At 44.2% G+C, this 20,014-nt stretch overlaps 2 protein-coding genes across 3 annotated transcripts; both read right to left on the bottom strand.

Moving 5' to 3' along the window:
- Positions 1–420: 420 nt before the first annotated feature.
- Positions 421–15,967, bottom strand: LOC306739773 (natterin-3-like). 2 transcript variants are annotated; one of them, XM_079221826.1, is made up of 4 exons: positions 15,929–15,967; positions 15,062–15,143; positions 3,479–3,533; positions 421–1,644 (listed from the first exon to the last, which is right to left on the bottom strand). In XM_079221826.1, exons 2-4 carry the CDS (start codon positions 15,062–15,064, stop codon positions 539–541), a joined length of 1,164 nt encoding a protein of 387 aa, XP_079077952.1. In that variant the 5' UTR covers positions 15,065–15,143; positions 15,929–15,967; the 3' UTR covers positions 421–538. The 2 variants fall into 2 exon arrangements, with proteins under 2 accessions (XP_079077952.1, XP_079077953.1); XM_079221827.1 differs by lacking the exons at positions 15,062–15,143; positions 15,929–15,967 and adding an exon at positions 6,707–7,089.
- A 2,143-nt stretch (positions 15,968–18,110) lies between these two features.
- LOC306740139 (natterin-3-like) lies at positions 18,111–19,157 on the bottom strand (the record flags this gene model as incomplete). Its single annotated transcript, XM_079222248.1, has 1 exon — positions 18,111–19,157. The coding sequence occupies one exon, from the start codon at positions 19,155–19,157 to the stop codon at positions 18,111–18,113; it is 1,047 nt and encodes a 348-aa protein (XP_079078374.1).
- Between the last annotated feature and the right edge of the window lie 857 nt (positions 19,158–20,014).

Genomic DNA, 20,014 nt, shown 5'->3' with positions numbered 1-20,014 from the left:
AAATGTAGTGTAAATTGTCTTTGTAGCAAAAACTAACAGCAACAGAATCAACAGCAGGAGTACGCTGTAACTGTGCAGCACTGAAAGTGACACTTGGAACATATTTGATCTCTGCCTAAACAGATAAACTAATGTACATTCAAGGAAACTCTCACAACCTTCGGGAGCAATGTGAGGTCTTGGTATTTTCCCCGAGGACACTTCGCCATGCGAAGGAGCCGGGGATCGAACCACCGATCTCCTGATAAGGAGACGACACTTCTTACTTGATCGGATATTAAGTTTGCATGTCAGTTTATTTTACGTTATCAATTAAATACTAATGTTTCATAAATTCCTTTTGTTACCGGGTAAATTATGTGTTGTAAGAAAAGAAGAAAGAAATTGTTAAAAGCCAAGTATTTTTATTGTCGTATAAAATGTATCAAGGCATATAAACGATGAAAGAATGTTTATTTTTTGCTCAATACATTGTTATGGGTATTCAACATGCAATTTGTCAGCTATTGTATCTCATTTAACTTCTTCCAACATTCTTTCAGGGACAGGGTGTGGGATCAGGTACAGGTTCACAGTGATCCATCACAGCCAGGATTTTTCCCATTTGGACACCTTTGTAGGTCCCAGAGATGGACGTCATCGTGGTCTTCCCATTGCTGTAGGTGCGGCTGAGGCGTGCAGTGTAAGGGATGTCTGCCCCGTACTTATATCCCACCATACTGACCCCACAGGACTGGTTTGGTGGGACTTTGCACTCAACAGAAACAGTGTGGGTGGTCGACTCAATGTACGTTGTCCCCTTGGTGAACTGGAGGGTTGTCTCCTCGCTAAACTCGATACCTGTGGAGCCAATTATGGGGATTGCAGCAGTGATGCTAGTCTGGATGCCCACTGTGATAGAAAAGCTGGTGTCCCACCTTTGCTCCACTTGGTACGTCTTTGAGAGGGTTGCTGTCCCCGTCACTGTCTGGCATTGGTAGTTGGTGATGGCAGACTTGCGCATGGTCTCTGGAGGATACTCAATGGGTTTAATGCCATCAGTCTTATACTTGACTTCAGACAAGTGCTCACTGTATATGTCTTGGTTAAAGGTCAGGACCTGGTAGTACCTGTACCAATACTCAGAACCTTCCCAGGGAAGGTAGAAGCACTGATCTTTAACATCCACCTTTCCAAGACCATACTCGTTCATCCCAACATATACTTCTTCGGAGCAGGTCTTGACAGAATTCTGAGGCACTGAACCGTAAGAGCCATCCTTCCATTCCATAAACTCAAAGTTGTCTTTGTTCACAAGAATCTCAAATGGCCATAAAAAGCTCTTGTACTCTTTCCCTCCATAGGAGTAGTGGCAGTAAGGATCTATGCTCGGGCTGTAGAAGCCGGCATTGCACCAGAATTGGCAAACATAGTCGAAGCGTCCAACATATTTGTTGTAGATTGAGATTGCTCCTTTGGGGAGAGAGTGGTTAAAGACCTGCCACTCCAGATTGGTTTGATTGATGTTGAGCGAGGAGTACCGGTCCAAAAAATGCTGGTCGAGCTTGTTCTTAATCTCCACAGGAGTTGAAAGAACTTCATTTGTAGATCTGTTAGCAGTGATATTAGGAACCCTGGCCCCCAGACCTGGGTCCAGCAAGAGGACTGTGTCAAAGCAGGAAAGAAAGTTTGAGCATAAATTGAAAAACATCAGTAAAGTATGTTTTATTACTACTGCCTTTTGGAATAAAGATTGTATAGGGGGGAAATATGTGGCAGGCCAACAAACAGTCATCCAATATTCAGCCAATAGTTAACCTCCGTATGTCGTAGCAAGCTAACGTTACCTGATGCTGAGCTAAACATGTTTGCTAACCATCCATTGGTGCCAACATTTAATTTCATATTAAGTGACTCTCCTATCCAGGTGTGTTTTTAAGTGCCCGATAAAGTTTGATCTGGCCAATCTAGTGCCCTACATTTTGAAGGTGTTGTAATAAGTCATTACTTTGTCTGGGCCTTGTGTTATTATAGCCAAAGGTTATGACTAATGGCCCTGCAGAGGTGTGCTTGCCATGTGTTGGTGATGCAGTGGCATGTGCACCAGATGTGTAAGGTTACGCATTATAATAAGGGGAGTAACATTCAGATCGACAGACATTGTATTCATGTTTACTCTCCTGGGACGAGAGAGGTGGACCCCGTGTTTACATCAATGATGCTTTCACTCAAACAGTCAAATGTGATGGACCATGTTCCTTCATGTTACATTTTTTTATATAAATATGTCGGCCATATTGCCCAAAGAATTGTTTTGTTGCTGCTGTTCACGTTCTTCCTGATGCAAATCAAAACATGAACTACAGTTTCTGCTGTTTAGTTTGTCATGTTTTTTTATGTGACGCAAATGGGGTGAAACTGCAATTTGTTGGCAAACCTTGTGTTGCATAATAACAATAAATTATCCTTGAATCCTTGAACGTCACAGTTCACTACCAGTTATCATCTACGTTACTTTTTGATTCAAATTACCATTTTAAGATCTTGTACTTACTCAATTTCCATAAGATAGACATTTTACACATTTTAAAAGACAATGAGCACAGCGGTCATACGAGGAGCTTAAATCAATTTACATATTATAATTTACAATAATTTAGTGTTTTTGTTCCTCTGCATGTTGTGTAAAAGCCTGCTTTAACCTCCTCCAAATGTCCTCATCTGACTTTGTCTGGGCTTTGACTTTGACCATTAAATATTTGGGTAGGAGTACAAATCAATAGGATGCTCTCTTTTTATCAGATTTTGTTTTTGGGAAAACATTTCTTAACTTTCTGAGAATTAGATGAGATGACGTTCACGGGGGCAATGATGGAGAAACCTAGAGGGGGGGAGGGGTAATTGGCAGGAACATCTGAATATTTTGATTATTATTCATGAATGATTTTCACATCTTTACATGACTGTTGTATGTCATACTGCATACAATTCACTGCTGTATTAGGGGATCACAGACCTGTGGTTTACATACTGAATGCTTACATATACTGTTAAAAAATAAATTAAAAAAGAGAGCAAAAGATAACGTTGGTGGAAAGGGTTATTTTGACAGGACAGTTGTAAACTCCATAATATAGACACAGAGATGATTTCAGTACCGAGTGACACAGTTTTTTGACTGAATATCCTTCATAAGACCCCAAAGCTTTGTTTTATTGTCATTTGTTTGTTGCATATTCCTATTCTTTAGGTCCAAATCTTTCCAGGTTTTTTTTAAAGTTTTTTTTGGGGGGGCAAGGTTTTCAAAAGTTTAAATCAATTTAATAGGTATAATTTCAATTATTTTGTGTTTTCTCATGATATTGAAGTGAATTCCTCTTTTGCACTCATATTTTCATAGTTGTTGTCCCTCCACAGTCGGTGTAAAAGCATGCTCTATCCTCATCCAATTTTAAGCAACACATTAATGTTTAGAAACTGTAATGGTTGTTCAGTTTACCAGATTCAGTGTACAAAGCCGACAGGGCCAACAGCAGCAACACCGACAGCTTCATCTGCAGATGAAACACAGAACAGAATCCATGTTACTGAACATCAAACCAACCTTAACATCCTTAATATCCAGCCTTGGTGAAAACATCAGCCCATCATTTGTTTACCAGTGAGACAGTTATAACGTGACTGTTAAAAAGATAACGCACACAGAAAAACAAGACGTTGTTCGTGTAAAAGAGGAGCATCTGTAACTTGTATGTTCATGAATATCAGAACATTTTCATTTCAAGCAATGTGGAAATTACACTTTTTAATTAGGTGAGTGTTTGTGAAATGTATGAGAAATGTATGAGAAGCACTCACCATGAGATAAAAACCTGTCCAATGAGTCCAGGTTTATGTAACTGCCTCACCACTGAATCAAAAACAAATATGCACTCTCACTTTGCCTGGACTGTGACCACTACATATTAGGGTCGAAGTGCAAATCAATAGGATGTTAAAAAAAGGTGTCTGTCTGGATATCCATATCTCTTTTATATCTCCCAGATTTTATTTTATGATTTATGTATACTGAACAACCACGTCATTGAACTTTTTGTTAACAAAGAGAGGAGGATGGACTTTGTCTTTATTAAGTGAACAGCATCTGGTCAGTGAACAGTTTTTTCTGCTTATTGTGTTGTTGTTTTTTCACCCCGCTTAGCTCCCCTCCGGCATCCACTGCCTGCACCCATTGCCGGCGCCAACCTCCACAGAGCTAGCTCGCGAGCTAGGCTAGGCTAGCTCGCGCCGTGGAGGTAGTGGCAGAGCGCTCGCTGCTAGACCCCACCAAGCTGGGTGGCTAGGTGAGAGGACAGCAGGAAGTATTGCTGCTGCTGCTGCTCACTTTTACGGTAGGTAATATCATTCGTTCTGATCGGCTCGGGTTCTTGTGTGTGCAGTGTTTTAGTGCCACAGTTTTGTTGGATTGTTTTTTCATGTCTTGTTATAACTTGAAGCTATTATATTGAGTACTTGGACATTTCTCTATAAAGCAGTGTTCTGATGTACGTTTCTGGGGCTTTTATTGTGAAGGGAAAAACGTAAGGAGAGGAAATGTTCTAGTGAAGTGTGGAATGAGAATAAAAGTGGTTGCCGTCTTGTGAAAACTACGCAGCATCGTGTTGTTGTTTTATTAATAAAGTGAAGTATAGGCGCAAGATAAACCCTTGGCTACATTACTAAATGTGATGGTTCTTGTTGATGTGAACTACATGCATTGTCCGTTAATGACGCAGCATCCCGTCATGCGCGTATTTATGTAAACAATATCAGACGGCACTGAAGGCCCAGGTCAAAAATCCACGGCCCGCCACTGATGAATAGATACTTGACTGCATAGCTTTGCAGTCCACACTGTATTTGGTTTCGGGTCATTTTGGTTAATAATTACATGCAGACAGAAACTAAACCGAAATACATCTGAGATTAAGTTTATTGGTCATCAACTCAACATTTTCTCTGGCAACCAATCAAAAATGTGTGTTGCCATAACAATACAGATGTAGCAATGTTTCAAAGATGTATTAATTTGCAGCAGACACAATATCCCACCAACATGACCTTTCATTGCTTGTAAGCAGAAGTCGTCATCAGCATTACGCTCAATATACACAAGTTATTATAGTACTTCTTAAGAAGGTACTTAGTACATAATATCAGCAGTAACCATAAAACACAACGCACATTGTACCTTGAAGGCAGATATGTAGTGACACGTCTGGATTCAGTCAGTCCGCTCTCACCAAGTATCTAATCACACGGCACAAATTTTATGAATTTTCTTTTCCTATGAAAGCCAGCAAGTCTGTACATTTATGTTTTTTACATGCATACGGTCTTTTCAAAATGAACTGCGGTTACACAAAATATACACAATTTCTCTCTTTAGGTATATCCTCGTTTGTGAGAACACACTTGTACACAAAAGAAGTTCTCACACTCCTTCAGGCTAAACTCTTTTACACTGAGTTTTAGTTGAATTCAGTTTCACAACAACTTAACCATTAGATATTAAAATAACATGATAGATAAACATGATACATAATGTGATATACGTTCAAAAGCATGCGGAAATTTCCCTCAGAATTTTTTTTTTTTCATTTATGCCATGTACAATGGGAAGAATGTATGATGACATGTACTGGGTATGTATGTGTAAGGCTTTGTTTAGGCACACCTTATTTAAATACTCTTTGTTAAATATGGTACATTAGGTTCAAGTTTACTGCAGAAACTTTATACTGTATGTCAACTATCTCAGTCATTCCCAAAGACCGGGTCAGGACCCACATGTGGGTCGCAGGATATTTAAATATGGCCGTCAAATACATCGTCTTTTATCTAACAATTAAATCTGCAGTCCACCGTTGAGCCAAATGAGGGAACCTAAATGTTTTTATTGTTCTGTTAATTATAGTCTTTATTAATACACTTGCCTTGCCTAACAGGGAATTCAGGATGAGGCTGTTTCTTTTCTAAATAAAAGCCTCACAGAGTAACCCGAATATTACTTTCTGTCTTGACGACTTGCATCTTTAAAGGTTCATTCAACCAGGAAACGTATTTCTGTCCAAGTACTTAAAGGTTTAAAAGGTTACTTCCACCCTAATATTATTTTCTCAACAAGTACTTGAGGTTTTTAAATGTTTTATTCAATCAAACAACTAATTTCAGTTAAACTACTTATAGGTTTGAGGGTTTATTCCACTTAAATACTTTGCCTAATGAGTTGATTCATGTCAACTTCCACCTTTGCCAGTTTTACAGTTTAACCTGCAGCTTTTCTAGCAATGCATTTGAGCTCTAAGCTTCTTTATGCAGTTCAGTTTAAAAACATTGCACTGCAAGATTTCTGTATTTTCAGCAAGGCCTTGCAATCATTTCAGCCGTCAGCATTCACATGACTTTTCTGCAGGAAAGGCATTTTCTAGTTTGGTGTCAATAATTAAGTATTTAACATGTTTTCAAGAACACAAAGCTGAGATTTTTCAAAGGTATATCTCTTCATAATGGCTGGTTTACCTGTTCAAGATGTATAAGGTGATGTGGAAATCACAAGAATGTGAATTGGGTCATGATGGTTTGTCATTTTAGAAAAGCTGGGGAAACACTGAACCGCCTTACGAACTCCTGACGGGACAAGCAACGGCATCAGGAACAGGTTGACAGCGCTCTACCAAAGCTGTACCTTCTCGATTATCGACACCGTGATAGGTCCCGGAGATGTACGTCGATGAAGTCTTCCCGTTTCTATATCGGCGAATCAGGCGTGCAGTGAAAGAGATGTTGGCCTTGTACTTCTGCATCACCATTCTGACTTTGCAGTAATGGTTTGGTGGGACTGTGACCTGCAAAGGAAAAGAGTGGGAGGTCTCCTCTGTCTTAGTTTGTCCTCCTGAGAATGTGAATGACACATCACTGCTGACCTCAACCGTTCCAGACCCGATACTGGGGATTCCTCCTGTGAAGCTTGTTTTGACTCCAATCCCTATGGAACTGCTGATGTCCCACCTACTCTCTCTCTGATGCCTCATTGAGACAGCGGGTGTTTTCACAACTGGACTGCACTCATTGTTGATGACGGTAGTGGTGAACATGGAGTCCGGAGGATACTTAAAGACTCTCGTACCAGTGTTGTATTTGATGTCAGAGATTTCCTCACTGATTACATCTTTTCTGAAGGTCAGGACCTGGTAGGACTTGTAATAATACTCAGAGCCTTTCCAGGGAAGGAAGAAAGCCTGGTGCTTAGTATGTACCTTCCCAAGACCGTACTTATTCTTTCCAACATATACGGTCAAATGGGAACAAGTTTTGACTGAATATTCGGGCACTGATCCGTAGGAGCCGTCCTTCCACTCCAGTAACTCAAAGTCGTCTTTGTTCACCAAGATCTCAAAGTGGGAGACAGTAAACTCTTTGTTACCGTAGGGGTAGTGGCAGTCTCTACCCATGCTGGGATTGTAAAAACCAGCCTCACACTGGTACTTGCAGATGTAGTCAACACGATCCTCATAGGCGTTGTGAATCGAAATAGCTCCATCGGGTATAGAGCCACTCCATGTTTCCCATTTCAGGTTTTGGCTACCATCAAACAAGGTGGAATCTTGAGCCTGTCTCTTTCGTCTCGACATACGAGAAGACAGACGGAATCGATGAGTTACCATCGTTGTGTTGGAGGTGATGGAAGGCGTCCTGTCTCTTGGCGCCAGTTCCTGTATGGAGACTGGGTAAAAGAAAGGGAATAGAGCACATGCACAATGTGCTAGTGTCATTGGTCTGTGTTTTACTTTTAAGCCCCGCCGGACTTATATTGGTCCTTTTTTAGACATTTTAGTTAAACTGTGTAAAATATTACAATAATCATGAGCAAATATATTGATGCTACACATCAAATTAAACAAGAGAACCTGGGCTACAATAATTAGTCAGCCATTTCAACACAACTCAAACACCAACTAAAATAATTATTAAAATATCATAGTCATAATTTTGTCATGAGTCAGCCCACTCTGCATGTTTCTGGAACTAGCAGCCCGTAGCTTGGTGCTATCAGAAGGAACCAGATGGCAAAAAGCAAGATAATTTCACACAGATTCCAAAACTATTCACCAAATCCGAGATATGAAACAAAGAACACAGCCACATAAATCGCTGAGTCAGCAAATTTTGAATTTCTTTTGAAAAAATAGCATATAAAAGAAAAAATGCATTTCCCCCAGTAAATCCATACTGATACAAGTTTATTGAACACCATAAGTCGTATACAAGTGAAACATAAGGTTTGCTACATGAAAAAATTCAAATGACAAATGAAAATATGCGCAAATGTGCCCAAATGAAAATTTTGGAAACCTCGTCTGAATTCTCTCTGTACTTTACCTCTCTAACTTTATCTGTTTCACTTTTTCAAAGTCAAACAATGCAGAGAGACTGTTCACATATTGTGCTATGATTTGGGAGAGCTTCAGGGCTTCTTCTTCTTCGTCGTCTTCGTCGTCTTCTTCGTCTTCGTCTTCTTCTTCTTCTTCTTCTTCTTCTTCTTCTGTCACGGATCCTGCTGCACGCCCCCTTCATCAGCCACTCCCTCCTCGTCAGTCCTCATTTCTTGCACCTGGCCCATCCCTGTCTCACCTGTTGCACATCCCCTCATTAGTCTTTCACTACTTAGGTCCCCTCACTTGCACTTGTCCCCTGCCAGATTGTTTTGTGTTCTTGAACCTAGCTCTCCAGCATTCCTTGTGTGTAACCTGTAGTGACCTGTTTAGTAAACGAATCGTATTCCGTACCTCCGCCTTCCTGAGTTGTGCTTTTGGGTCCTTGGATTATCGGGTCGTTACATTGAATCCCCCCTCTAAGGGACGGCTCCTGACGTCCCAAAGCGATCGCCACGCTGGCGAAGAGGATCTGAGGGAGGCCTAATACTCCTCCGACATCTCCGCCCTCTCCTCATCGGCGGGTGGATTGTCCTGGTCGGAGGACGGCTCCTCCTCGATGTCTGACTCTGCCGATGGAAGAGAGGGGGCAGAGTTCGGCTGGGTAGCCCTCGTGGGCACAGGCCCCTTGGAGGGCTGGTCAGGGTGGCTGCAGTGAAACTCTCTTATGAGAGGGGCATCCAGAATGTGTCGGGCCGGGACCCAGCATCTCTCCTCTGGGCCGTAGCCCTCCCAGTCTACCAGGTATTGTAACCCTCTCCCACGACGGCGGGAACGAAGTAAGCGACGAACCGTGTAGGTAAGACCTCCATCGATGAACCGCGGTGGCGGTGGAGGCTGTACTGCAGGGACCAGTGGACATTCCCGCACCGGCTTGACTCTGGAGATGTGGAATGACGGATGGACCCGCATGGCCCGGGGCAGCTTGAGCCTCACCGCTGCAGGATTGATGACCTTCAGGACCTCGAATGGTCCGATGAACCTGGGTGCCAACTTCTTTGCCTCCACTCGCAAGGGTAGGTCCCTGGTCGACAGCCACACCTTCTGACCAACCTGGTAGGTGGGAGCCTTGGAGCGGCGCCGGTTGGCCGCTGCGGAGTACCGGTTGGCTGAGCTGAGGAGCGCAACTCTGGCCTTGGCCCAGGTACGGTGGCAGCGGCGGACGAAAGCCTGGACCGAGGGGCAGGAAACCTCCTTCTCCAAGGCCGAGAACAATGGAGGTTGAAACCCGTAGGCACACTGGAACGGGGACATTCCAGTGGCAGAGCTGGTCAAGGTGTTGTGAGCATACTCCACCCACAGGAGCTGCTGGGACCAGGATGCTGGAGTTTCGGAGACCAAGCACCGTAGAGCTGTCTCCATCTCCTGGTTCTTGCGCTCCGTCTGGCCATTAGACTGTGGGTGGAATCCCGATGACAGGCTGGCTGTGGCCCCGATTAGTGTGCAGAACTCCCTCCAGAAGACTGACGTGAACTGAGGACCCCGGTCGGAGACTACATCCGTGGGAAGCCCGTGAAGCCGGAAGACATGCAGCAGAACCAGCTCAGCAGTCTCCTTGGCCGAGGGGAGCTTGGGCAGGGGGACAAAGTGGGCCATCTTGCTGAACCGATCTACCACCGTTAGGATGGTGGTATGCTTGTTGGACAGCGGGAGACCGGTCACAAAGTCCAGGGAGATGTGAGACCAGGGCCGATGCGGCACAGACAGAGGTTGCAGGAAACCAGCGGGAGCCTGGTGGGAAGGTTTGTGCCGGTTGCAGACAGGGCAGGCGTTGACGAATTCCCGGGTATCCTTCTCCAGAGTAGCCCACCAGAACCTCTGCTGCAAGGCATCCTTAGTACGCTGGCTCCCAGGATGGCACGTGAGCTTGGAGCTATGGGCCCACTGGAGGACCTCGGACCTCAGGGTCTGGGGAACAAACAGGCGGTCAGGGGGACAGGAGCTCGGCCCGGGCTGGGCCTCCAGGGCAGCCTTGACTCGCTCCTCTACCTCCCAGGTGATAGAGGCAACCAGAACAGGGGCAGACAGGATCTTGTCAGTGCAAGGGGTGGAACCCCCCTTGTCCACAAACTGACGTGACAGGGCGTCCGGCTTGACGTTACAGGTTCCGGGCCGGTAACAGAGGGAAAAGTTAAACCGGGTAAAAAACAGAGACCATCTGGCTTGCCGAGAGTTCAGTCTCCTAGCGGACTGAATGTACTCAAGGTTCTTGTGATCAGTCCAACACAGAAATGGCAGACTGGTCCCCTCAAGCCAGTGACGCCACTCCTCAAGGGCCAGCTTAACGGCAAGCAGCTCTCGGTTCCCCACGTCATAGTTGCTCTCTGCCGGTGAGAGCCGCCTGGAAAAGAAGGCGCATGGGTGGAGCTTCTGGTCGCTGGCAGACCGCTGGGACAGGATGGCCCCCACCCCTACATCGGAGGCGTCCACCTCCACCACAAACTGTCTCTCTGGGTCGGGGTCTTGCAGGATGGGAGCCGACGTAAACCGGGCCTTCAGGTTCTGGAAGGCCTCCTCAGCCGAAGGTGACCACCGAAACTGCACTCTAGATGAGGTAAGTGCCGTGAGTGGGGCAGCCACGGTGCTATAGCTGCGGATAAACCGCCGATAGAAATTGGCGAATCCCAGGAATCGTTGCAGCTGCTTACGCGAGTCAGGGATGGGCCAGGACGTCACCGCTGACACCTTGGCAGGGTCCATCTTCACAATCCCCTGTCCCACGATGTAGCCCAGAAAGGAGACAGAAGAGACGTGAAACTCGCACTTCTCTGCCTTCACAAACAGGGAATTCCTCAGGAGGCGTTGGAGGACCGATTGAACATGGTGGATGTGCTCCTCTCGGGACCTCGAGAAAATGAGAATGTCATCAAGGTAGACAAATACCTGCTTGTTCAGCATGTCTCTCAGCACATCGTTCACCAGTGCCTGGAAGACAGCTGGGGCATTAGTCAGACCGAAGGGCATCACCAGGTACTCATAATGTCCAGTGGGGGTGTTGAAAGCTGTCTTCCACTCGTCCCCCTCTCGGATCCGGACCAAATGATAGGCGTTACGTAGGTCTAACTTGGTGAAGATGGTAGCCCCTCGCAGCAACTCAAAGGCAGAAGAGATGAGTGGGAGTGGGTAGCGGTTCTTGATGGTAATGTTATTGAGGCCCCTGTAGTCAATGCATGGCCTAAGTGACTTGTCCTTCTTCCCTACGAAGAAGAACCCCGCACCTGCAGGTGAAGAAGAGGGACGGATGATCCCAGCCGCTAGGGAGGAACTGATGTACGCCTCCATGGCCTCTCTCTCAGGTGCCGAAAAGGAGTAGAGACGGCCCCTGGGGGGGGGTGGTGCCTGGTTGCAGGTTAATGCAGCAGTCGTAGGGACGATGTGGGGGCAGGGATGCGGCCTTGACTTTACTGAATACCTCCCGAAAGTCATGGTACTCCGTAGGCACTCCTGACAGATCCGACGCAGAGCTGGGGCCAGCTGACTGCGGAACTGCAGCAGCTTGTTTCAGGCAGATCAGATGGCATGATGCACTCCACTCCCTGATGGCCCCTGTGGCCCAGTCGATGTGGGGGTTATGGCGACGGGGCCAGGGGTGTCCCAGGATTAGTGGATGCTGGGGTGACCGCAGGATAAGAAACCGAATGGTCTCCAGGTGGTTACCCGACAGGAGCATACGAACTGGTGCGGTCTGGTGAGTCACAGTCCCCAGTAGGTGGCCGTCCAGAGCGTTAGCAGGAACAGGGCATGGCAGCAGTACCCGCTCGATACCCAGCTGACGGACTAGGTCCTCGTCAATGAAGCTGTCATCAGCACCAGAGTCAATGAACGTAGCTAGGGTCTGTGATCCGTTCACGAGTAGCAGCTGAGCGTGGAAAAGGGGTCTTTGGTTGGGAGAGAGTCTTGTGGTTCGGCTCACCAGTACCTCCCCTGTTACGGGCTCAACCTCCACTGGTTGAGAGGCCAAGGTGAAGCTGGTGGCTGCCGGAGGAGCTCGACGCTGGTTGAAAGCGCGGCGATCTGTCTCCCCCTTGCGTCGCTCCTGTCGCCTTGCCTGGATGCGTCTGTCCACTCGGGAAGTCAATTCTATTAAGCCATCCAAACTGGCAGGCAAATCAAAAGAGATCAGTTCATCTTTAACATACTCCGCTAGCCCAGTCAAGAACACCTCGCACTGTGCTGCCTCGTTCCAGTCGCTAAGGCGTGCTCTTGTTCGAAACTCCAAGGCATAATCTACCACAGTCCGGTCTCCCTGACGCAGCTCCGCTAGTCCCCCGCTTGGATCTGGGCCCTTGGAAACTGCCCCGAAAACCTTGCGAAGCTCTGCCGAAAACAACAGGAACGAAGAGCAGGCCGGCGTGCGTCTCTCCCATTCAGCGGTACCCCACAGTCGCGCTCTGTCAGTCAGGTGGTTGATGGTGAAGGCTACCTTAGCCTCCTCCGAGGCGAAGGTGTGGGGCTGCAGAGAGAACAGGATGGAGCAGTTCGTGATGTATGGGTTGCAGCCCTCAGGTTCTCCAGCGTAGCGCTCCGGGGTACCCACACGAGGCTCGTGTGTTGGCACAGGCGCTGGTGAGACCGGAGGTGGAGAGGCCGGACGTGGAGAGGCAGGAGACGGCGCAGCGGCTACCAGCTGGGTCAGGGCCGTCGTCAGTTGTAGCATCTGGGCGGTCATCGCCGTCATAGCCTGCTCCTGGACTGCTGCAGACTGCCGTGTCTCCGCAGCGAAGCGGACCATCTGCGCCTCGTGCTGCTGGAGGGCATTCTCGATCCTCTCGAACCGGCTTGCTGCAGAAGGTTGTGCTGGGTCCATAATTGGCCAGATTGTAATGTAACGACCCGATAATCCAAGGACCCAAAAGCACAACTCAGGAAGGCGGAGGTACGGAATACGATTCGTTTACTAAACAGGTCACTACAGGTTACACACAAGGAATGCTGGAGAGCTAGGTTCAAGAACACAAAACAATCTGGCAGGGGACAAGTGCAAGTGAGGGGACCTAAGTAGTGAAAGACTAATGAGGGGATGTGCAACAGGTGAGACAGGGATGGGCCAGGTGCAAGAAATGAGGACTGACGAGGAGGGAGTGGCTGATGAAGGGGGCGTGCAGCAGGATCCGTGACATCTTCTTCTTCTTCTTCTTCTTCTTCTTCTTCTTCTTCTTCTTCTTCTTCTTCTTCTTCTTCTTCTTCTTCTTCTTCTTCTTCTTAGTGAAGCAGCATTTCAAGGAGATAATCACCCTGAAAGTGCTTTTTTTATAGGCGGACCTGAAACTTCTATTTTTTGTGTTTCAATCTTTATTTACTCTTAGCCAGTAACATATATACTAATATTTACACATCTGACCAAAAGCTCCTATGGGCTGCCTTTATTATATCACCAAAATAATTAAAATATCCCTTGTGGTTGAAGAGATACACCCTTTTTAATTTGGGTATGTTATTTCGAGCTAAATCCTAAAAACTGCCATGGGGCTTAAAAGGTTAAATGTAAAATATGGATCACAATCATTTACAGTTGGAGAGTTAACCGTCTTTTGGTAATTGTTTGACGCAATATGACGCTTTCGTGATGAAATGATGAAAAGAAAAGAAGTCATGTTTTATTATCGTGCCCATTATGAACTGAAATGAAGCTCTGCCGTCAGTGAAGTTGAAAATACTCTATTTTTGCATGCTTAGGCCTGTTGTCTATAATGACATCTGCCTTTCAGTCCTCTCACGCATTTTGGTACTTTAGTCAGGCTCTGTCTTCAGATGGGCACAACTGTCTGAGAAGATGTAAAATAGGTTACATTTCATTGTTGTAATCTCAAAGGTTTTCTTCATGTACATTTACAATTGTTTATGAAGAGAAACCTGATAAATTCAAATATGTTTATTTACTTTGTTTTTGTTTTTACACACTGTTTTAAGCCTTTATAACATATAATAATGACAAATACTTGCCAGATTTTGAAAGTTACATTTACTCTAAAGAGAAAAGGAGCAAAGTCGTTTTGGAAAAGGACATTTTGTGACAAAAAAACTGACAAAAAGGATGTAAAAGGATGTATATTTATCAACTTCATGGAAGTATATTTATCAACTTCATGGAAGTTGATAAATATATGTGTTCCATATAGTTTTTTCAATGTTATCTGACTCTCCAGATATGAATGAAAGGCAGAATTGTGTTTTTAGAGTTGGTCACGCCTGCCTGAGTGGCTTATATTTGGTTGCATTGCCATTGGAAAAAAAAGAAGATAATTGTGACAATGCAAATTGTGTAGTATTTGCATGTTACTTTTATGGTTAAAAAATGTCAGAAGGGACTATTGGCCCCTGGGCATCTTCACATTATCAAATCTGGCCCTCTTTGAAACAAGTTTGGACACCCCTGGTGTACAGCCTCTCAGTGGAACTAGCTAGTCAACAGTGTCAGTTGTGCCATCAGTTTGATGTCATTAGCTTGAGCATTGTTATGTCATCTTTTTCATCATCTTTATCTTTTATGGAAATATGTCATCGTAGAGCTAAAAGACTTGTTAAGCAGGCTTTCCCAGTCTACATGTATTCAATAAGTAATGAACAAGTCTACTTTTGTTCTTGAGGAGGAAACTTTAAAGAAATACCATTGTTGTGCTGTGAGCTATCCTGGAGAGTGGCTGCAGACAGAGCCGGCAGGACCAGCAGGAACAACACTGACAGCTTCATCTGGAGACAAGATAGAGGCCAAAATCATTAGTACATATTTATTACACTATTACATCCTTTAAAAATAACATGCAGTATATTATCGGCTGTTTTCCACTTTCTGCAGTTACGTAAAGTGTCCTGTCTGCACAGGAGTGATGTGCTTCTTGTCTGTGCTTGTATGTGATGTTTGTGAACTGTAATCTGGCTTCTGAGGTGTTTTGTCTTGTCTGCCTCACATTTCCTTCACCTGCCAATAAGACCTTAAAAAACTGAACTGATCCTTTCTGCAGGCTTTTGAAAATAGGGTCTCTGTGTTAATAATTGGATCTGACCTTTTGGAGATTGATTCTATTATTTTGTCTGATAAACATGATTTTTCATAAACCTGCTGCATGATCAGATTGCTACAGACAACAGTGGCCCCAGCCCTAGTTAGTTACTGTCACGTTTATGTTTGAAAGGCATGACGGCTCGCTCAGCTTGATGATGAGCTCAGCTTGCAAGTCCTGACCATAGACTGCATACAATGCGGACGTAGTCTCAGTGACGGCACCAAGAGGAGAATAGCCACATACCTGATGAGAAAAAAATAAAAAATCCATAATGTGATATGCTCCCAGCTGTTAGCGTTAGCTTGATATCTGAAGTATCTTGTTATCACTAAACCATTTTGTCTCTGTTTAAGCATTGATGATTTCTCAGCAGACCAGAGTTTCTGTCTGAACTGTTATGATTTTGTGATAGTCGTGCACCCAGATGCAGGACACAGAGACACAGACAAGTAAAAGTTCATGTTTACTTACGAGGGGCAAAAGTCCGATGGGCAGTCAGCGGATCGTCAGGCAACTTCCACCAGGCTGAAGAGTCTGACATGTATAACCTGCTTCTGAGATGTTTTCTCTGTTAAGACTAGCTCGCCTCATGATTCCTATCAGTACTGCCAGGATGGTGCCTGCTTTGGTCTGATAAGGTGATTTTTTTTTTTTTTTAAGTGTTCATGTTGGATCATGTTGGATCTCTGTTTTCCCCTCAGGTTGTTTTCCCAAAAAAAAAAGAAAAAAAGAAGTTGTTATGAGTCACAAAAGATGTGTTTCACTTAGTCACAGAGAATGTAGTAGGCCCTTTCCATCGCAGCCATTGAGACACAGGTGTGTTTGATAAATGGCATTTTATAAAACTTAGTTCGGAAACGAAGAACACGCCCGAACACAGCTCATTCAAAATGTCTGTGACCGTAACAATACAGATGTAGCAATTTTTTAAAGGTGTATTAACTTGTTTATTACAAAATGATAACGAAAGAGAAATTAAAAGTACAACATGGGAAATACTGAGAAGATCAGGATTGTGGACCAGAAAAGAGTATTGCAGTCACAATACTAGACGACACGATATCCCACCAACATGAGCTTTCATTGCTTGTAAGCAGAAGTCGTCATCAGCATTACGCTCAATATACACAAGTTATTATAGTACTTCTTAAGAAGGTACTTAGTACATAATATCAGCAGTAACCATGAAACACAACGCACATTGTACCTTGAAGGCAGATATGTAGTGACACGTCTGGATTCAGTCAGTCCGCTCTCACCAAGTATCTAATCACACGGCACAAATTTTATGAATTTTCTTTTCCTATGAAAGCCAGCAGGTCTGTACATTTATGTTTTTTACATGCATACGGTCTTTTCAAAATGAACTGCGGTTACACAAAATATACACAATTTCTCTCTTTAGGTATATCCTCGTTTGTGAGAACACACTTGTACACAAAAGAAGTTCTCACACTCCTTCAGGCTAAACTCTTTTACACTGAGTTTTAGTTGAATTCAGTTTCACAACAACTTAACCATTAGATATTAAAATAACATGATGGATAAACATGATACATAATGTGATATACGTTCAAAAGCATGCGGGAATTTCCCTCAGAATTTTTTTTTTTCATTTATGCCATGTACAATGGGAAGAATGTATGATGGCATGTACTGGGTATGTATGTGTAAGGCTTTGTTTAGGCACACCTTATTTAAATACTCTTTGTTAAATATGGTACATTAGGTTCAAGTTTACTGCAGAAACTTTTTACTGTATGTCAACTATCTCAGTCATTCCCAAAGACCGGGTCAGGACCCACATGTGGGTCGCAGGATATTTAAATATGGCCGTCAAATACATCTACTGAATTTCTTCCATCGTCTTTTATCTAACAATTAAATCTGCCGTCCACCGTTGAGCCAAATGAGGGAACCTAAATGTTTTTATTGTTCTGTTAATTATAGTCTTTATTAATACACTTGCCTTGCCTAACAGGGAATTCAGGATGAGGCTGTTTCTTTTCTAAATAAAAGCCTCACAGAGTAACCCGAATGTTACTTTCTGTCTTGACGACTTGCATCTTTAAAGGTTCATTCAACCAGGAAACGTATTTCTGTCCTAGTACTTAAAGGTTTAAAAGGTTACTTCCACCCTAGTATTATTTTCTCAACAAGTACTTGAGGTTTTTAAATGTTTTATTCAAGCAAACAACTAATTTCAGTTAAACTACTTATAGGTTTGAGGGTTTATTCCACTTAAATACTTTGCCTAATGAGTTGATTCATGTCAACTTCCACCTTTGCCAGTTTTACAGTTTAACCTGCAGCTTTTCTAGCAATGCATTTGAGCTCTAAGCTTCTTTATGCAGTTCAGTTTAAAAACATTGCGCTGCAAGATTTCTGTATTTTCAGCAAGGCCTTGCAATCATTTCAGCCGTCAGCATTCACATGACTTTTCTGCAGGAAAGGCATTTTCTAGTTTGGTGTCAATAATTAAGTATTTAACATGTTTTCAAGAACACAAAGCTGAGATTTTTCAAAGGTATATCTCTTCATAATGGCTGGTTTACCTGTTCAAGATGTATAAGGTGATGTGGAAATCACAAGAATGTGAATTGGGTCATGATGGTTTGTCATTTTAGAAAAGCTGGGGAAACACTGAACCGCCTTACGAACTCCTGACGGGACAAGCAACGGCATCAGGAACAGGTTGACAGCGCTCTACCAAAGCTGTACCTTCTCGATTATCGACACCGTGATAGGTCCCGGAGATGTACGTCGATGAAGTCTTCCCGTTTCTATATCGGCGAATCAGGCGTGCAGTGAAAGAGATGTTGGCCTTGTACTTCTGCATCACCATTCTGACTTTGCAGTAATGGTTTGGTGGGACTGTGACCTGCAAAGGAAAAGAGTGGGAGGTCTCCTCTGTCTTAGTTTGTCCTCCTGAGAATGTGAATGACACATCACTGCTGACCTCAACCGTTCCAGACCCGATACTGGGGATTCCTCCTGTGAAGCTTGTTTTGACTCCAATCCCTATGGAACTGCTGATGTCCCACCTACTCTCTCTCTGATGCCTCATTGAGACAGCGGGTGTTTTCACAACTGGACTGCACTCATTGTTGATGACGGTAGTGGTGAACATGAAGTCCGGAGGATACTTAAAGACTCTCGTACCAGTGTTGTATTTGATGTCAGAGATTTCCTCGCTGATTACATCTTTTCTGAAGGTCAGGACCTGGTAGGACTTGTACTTATACTCTGAACCTTCCCAGGGAAGGAAGAAACCTTTGTCCTCAGTCTTTACCATCCCAAGACCGTACTTATTCTTTCCAACATATATGGTCAAATGGGAACACGTTTTGACTGAATGTTCGGGTACTGACCCACGAGAGCCGTCCTTCCACTCCAGTAACTCAAAGTTGTCTTTGTTCACCAAGATCTCAAACCAGTTAGCTCCATACTCTACGTCACCGATGGGGATGTAGCAATAACTTCCCTTGCTGGGGTTGTAGAAACCAGCAAAACAGGAGTGCTTGCAGACGTAGTCAACACGATCCTCATAGTCGTTGTGAATCGAAATAGCTCCATCGGGTATAGAGCCACTCCATGTTTCCCATCTCAGGTTTTGGCTACCATCAAACAAGGTGGAATCTTGAGCCTGTCTCTTTCGTCTCGACATACGAGAAGACAGACGGAATCGATGAGTTACCATCGTTGTGTTGGAGGTGATGGAAGGCGTCCTGTCTCTTGGCGCCAGTTCCTGTATGGAGACTGGGTAAAAGAAAGGGAATAGGGCACATGCACCTTGTGTTAGTGTCATTAGTCAGCTGTATACTCATTTTTACTATTTAAATGTGGATTACAATCATTTATTACAGTTGGAGAGTTTATTGTCTTTGGTTATTGTTTGACACATTATGACGCTTTGTGATAAAAAGATAAGAAGTGTTGTTTGATTATCGTGACCATTATGAACTGAAATGAAGCTCTGCCGTCAGTTAAGTTGGAAAGACTATACTTTTGCATGCTTGGGCCTGTAGTTTCTATTTGCCATTAACTCCTCTCACGCATGCTCTTTCCTACTTTCCTTACTGTCTTTGTTTGCTACAATCTCTTTTCAAATATGAGTCTAACTTTAGTATGTTTATGTTGCTGTTTGACGCACTCCTCTACCTCCCCATCACCACCCAGTCTTAGCAGAATTACCAGCTTCATCAACTTCATCATTCCATCAGCCTCTTCAGTAACCACCACCAGTGTCTGGATTTACTTTGCTGCTCAGGGACAGACTATATTAGAAATGATGGCACCCATTTGTTTATCAGGCTTGATTTGGGGATTTTAGCTGTCACCATCTGTTTTTTTTGCAACCAGGATGTGAGGTTATCTGGACTGAGGAGGAGTGAGGTGGAGACGCCTCATACATATCTGTTATATAGACTTGTATACAACCAGAGGAGATGCCCCCTGGTGGTCAGGAGAGAGAATGCAGCTTTAACACATGAAGTATAGACTTCTATACAACCAGAGGAGTCGCCCCCTGCTGGTTGGTAGAGAGAATGCAGCTTT

The sequence above is a fragment of the Taurulus bubalis genome (assembly GCF_910589615.1).
Source record: "Taurulus bubalis genome assembly, chromosome: 8".
NCBI lineage: Eukaryota > Metazoa > Chordata > Actinopteri > Perciformes > Cottidae > Taurulus > Taurulus bubalis.
The sequence above is the reverse complement of the archived record's forward strand: the minus strand, read 5'-3'. Positions and strand labels throughout refer to the sequence as shown.

Excerpts from the sequence above, each read along its gene's own strand:
- LOC306739773 (XM_079221826.1), bottom strand. Across the intron at positions 1,645-3,478 it reads GGCTTTGTACACTGAATCTG|TCCTCTTGCTGGACCCAGGT; the intron begins GTAAACTGAACA and ends GCTTTGACACAG.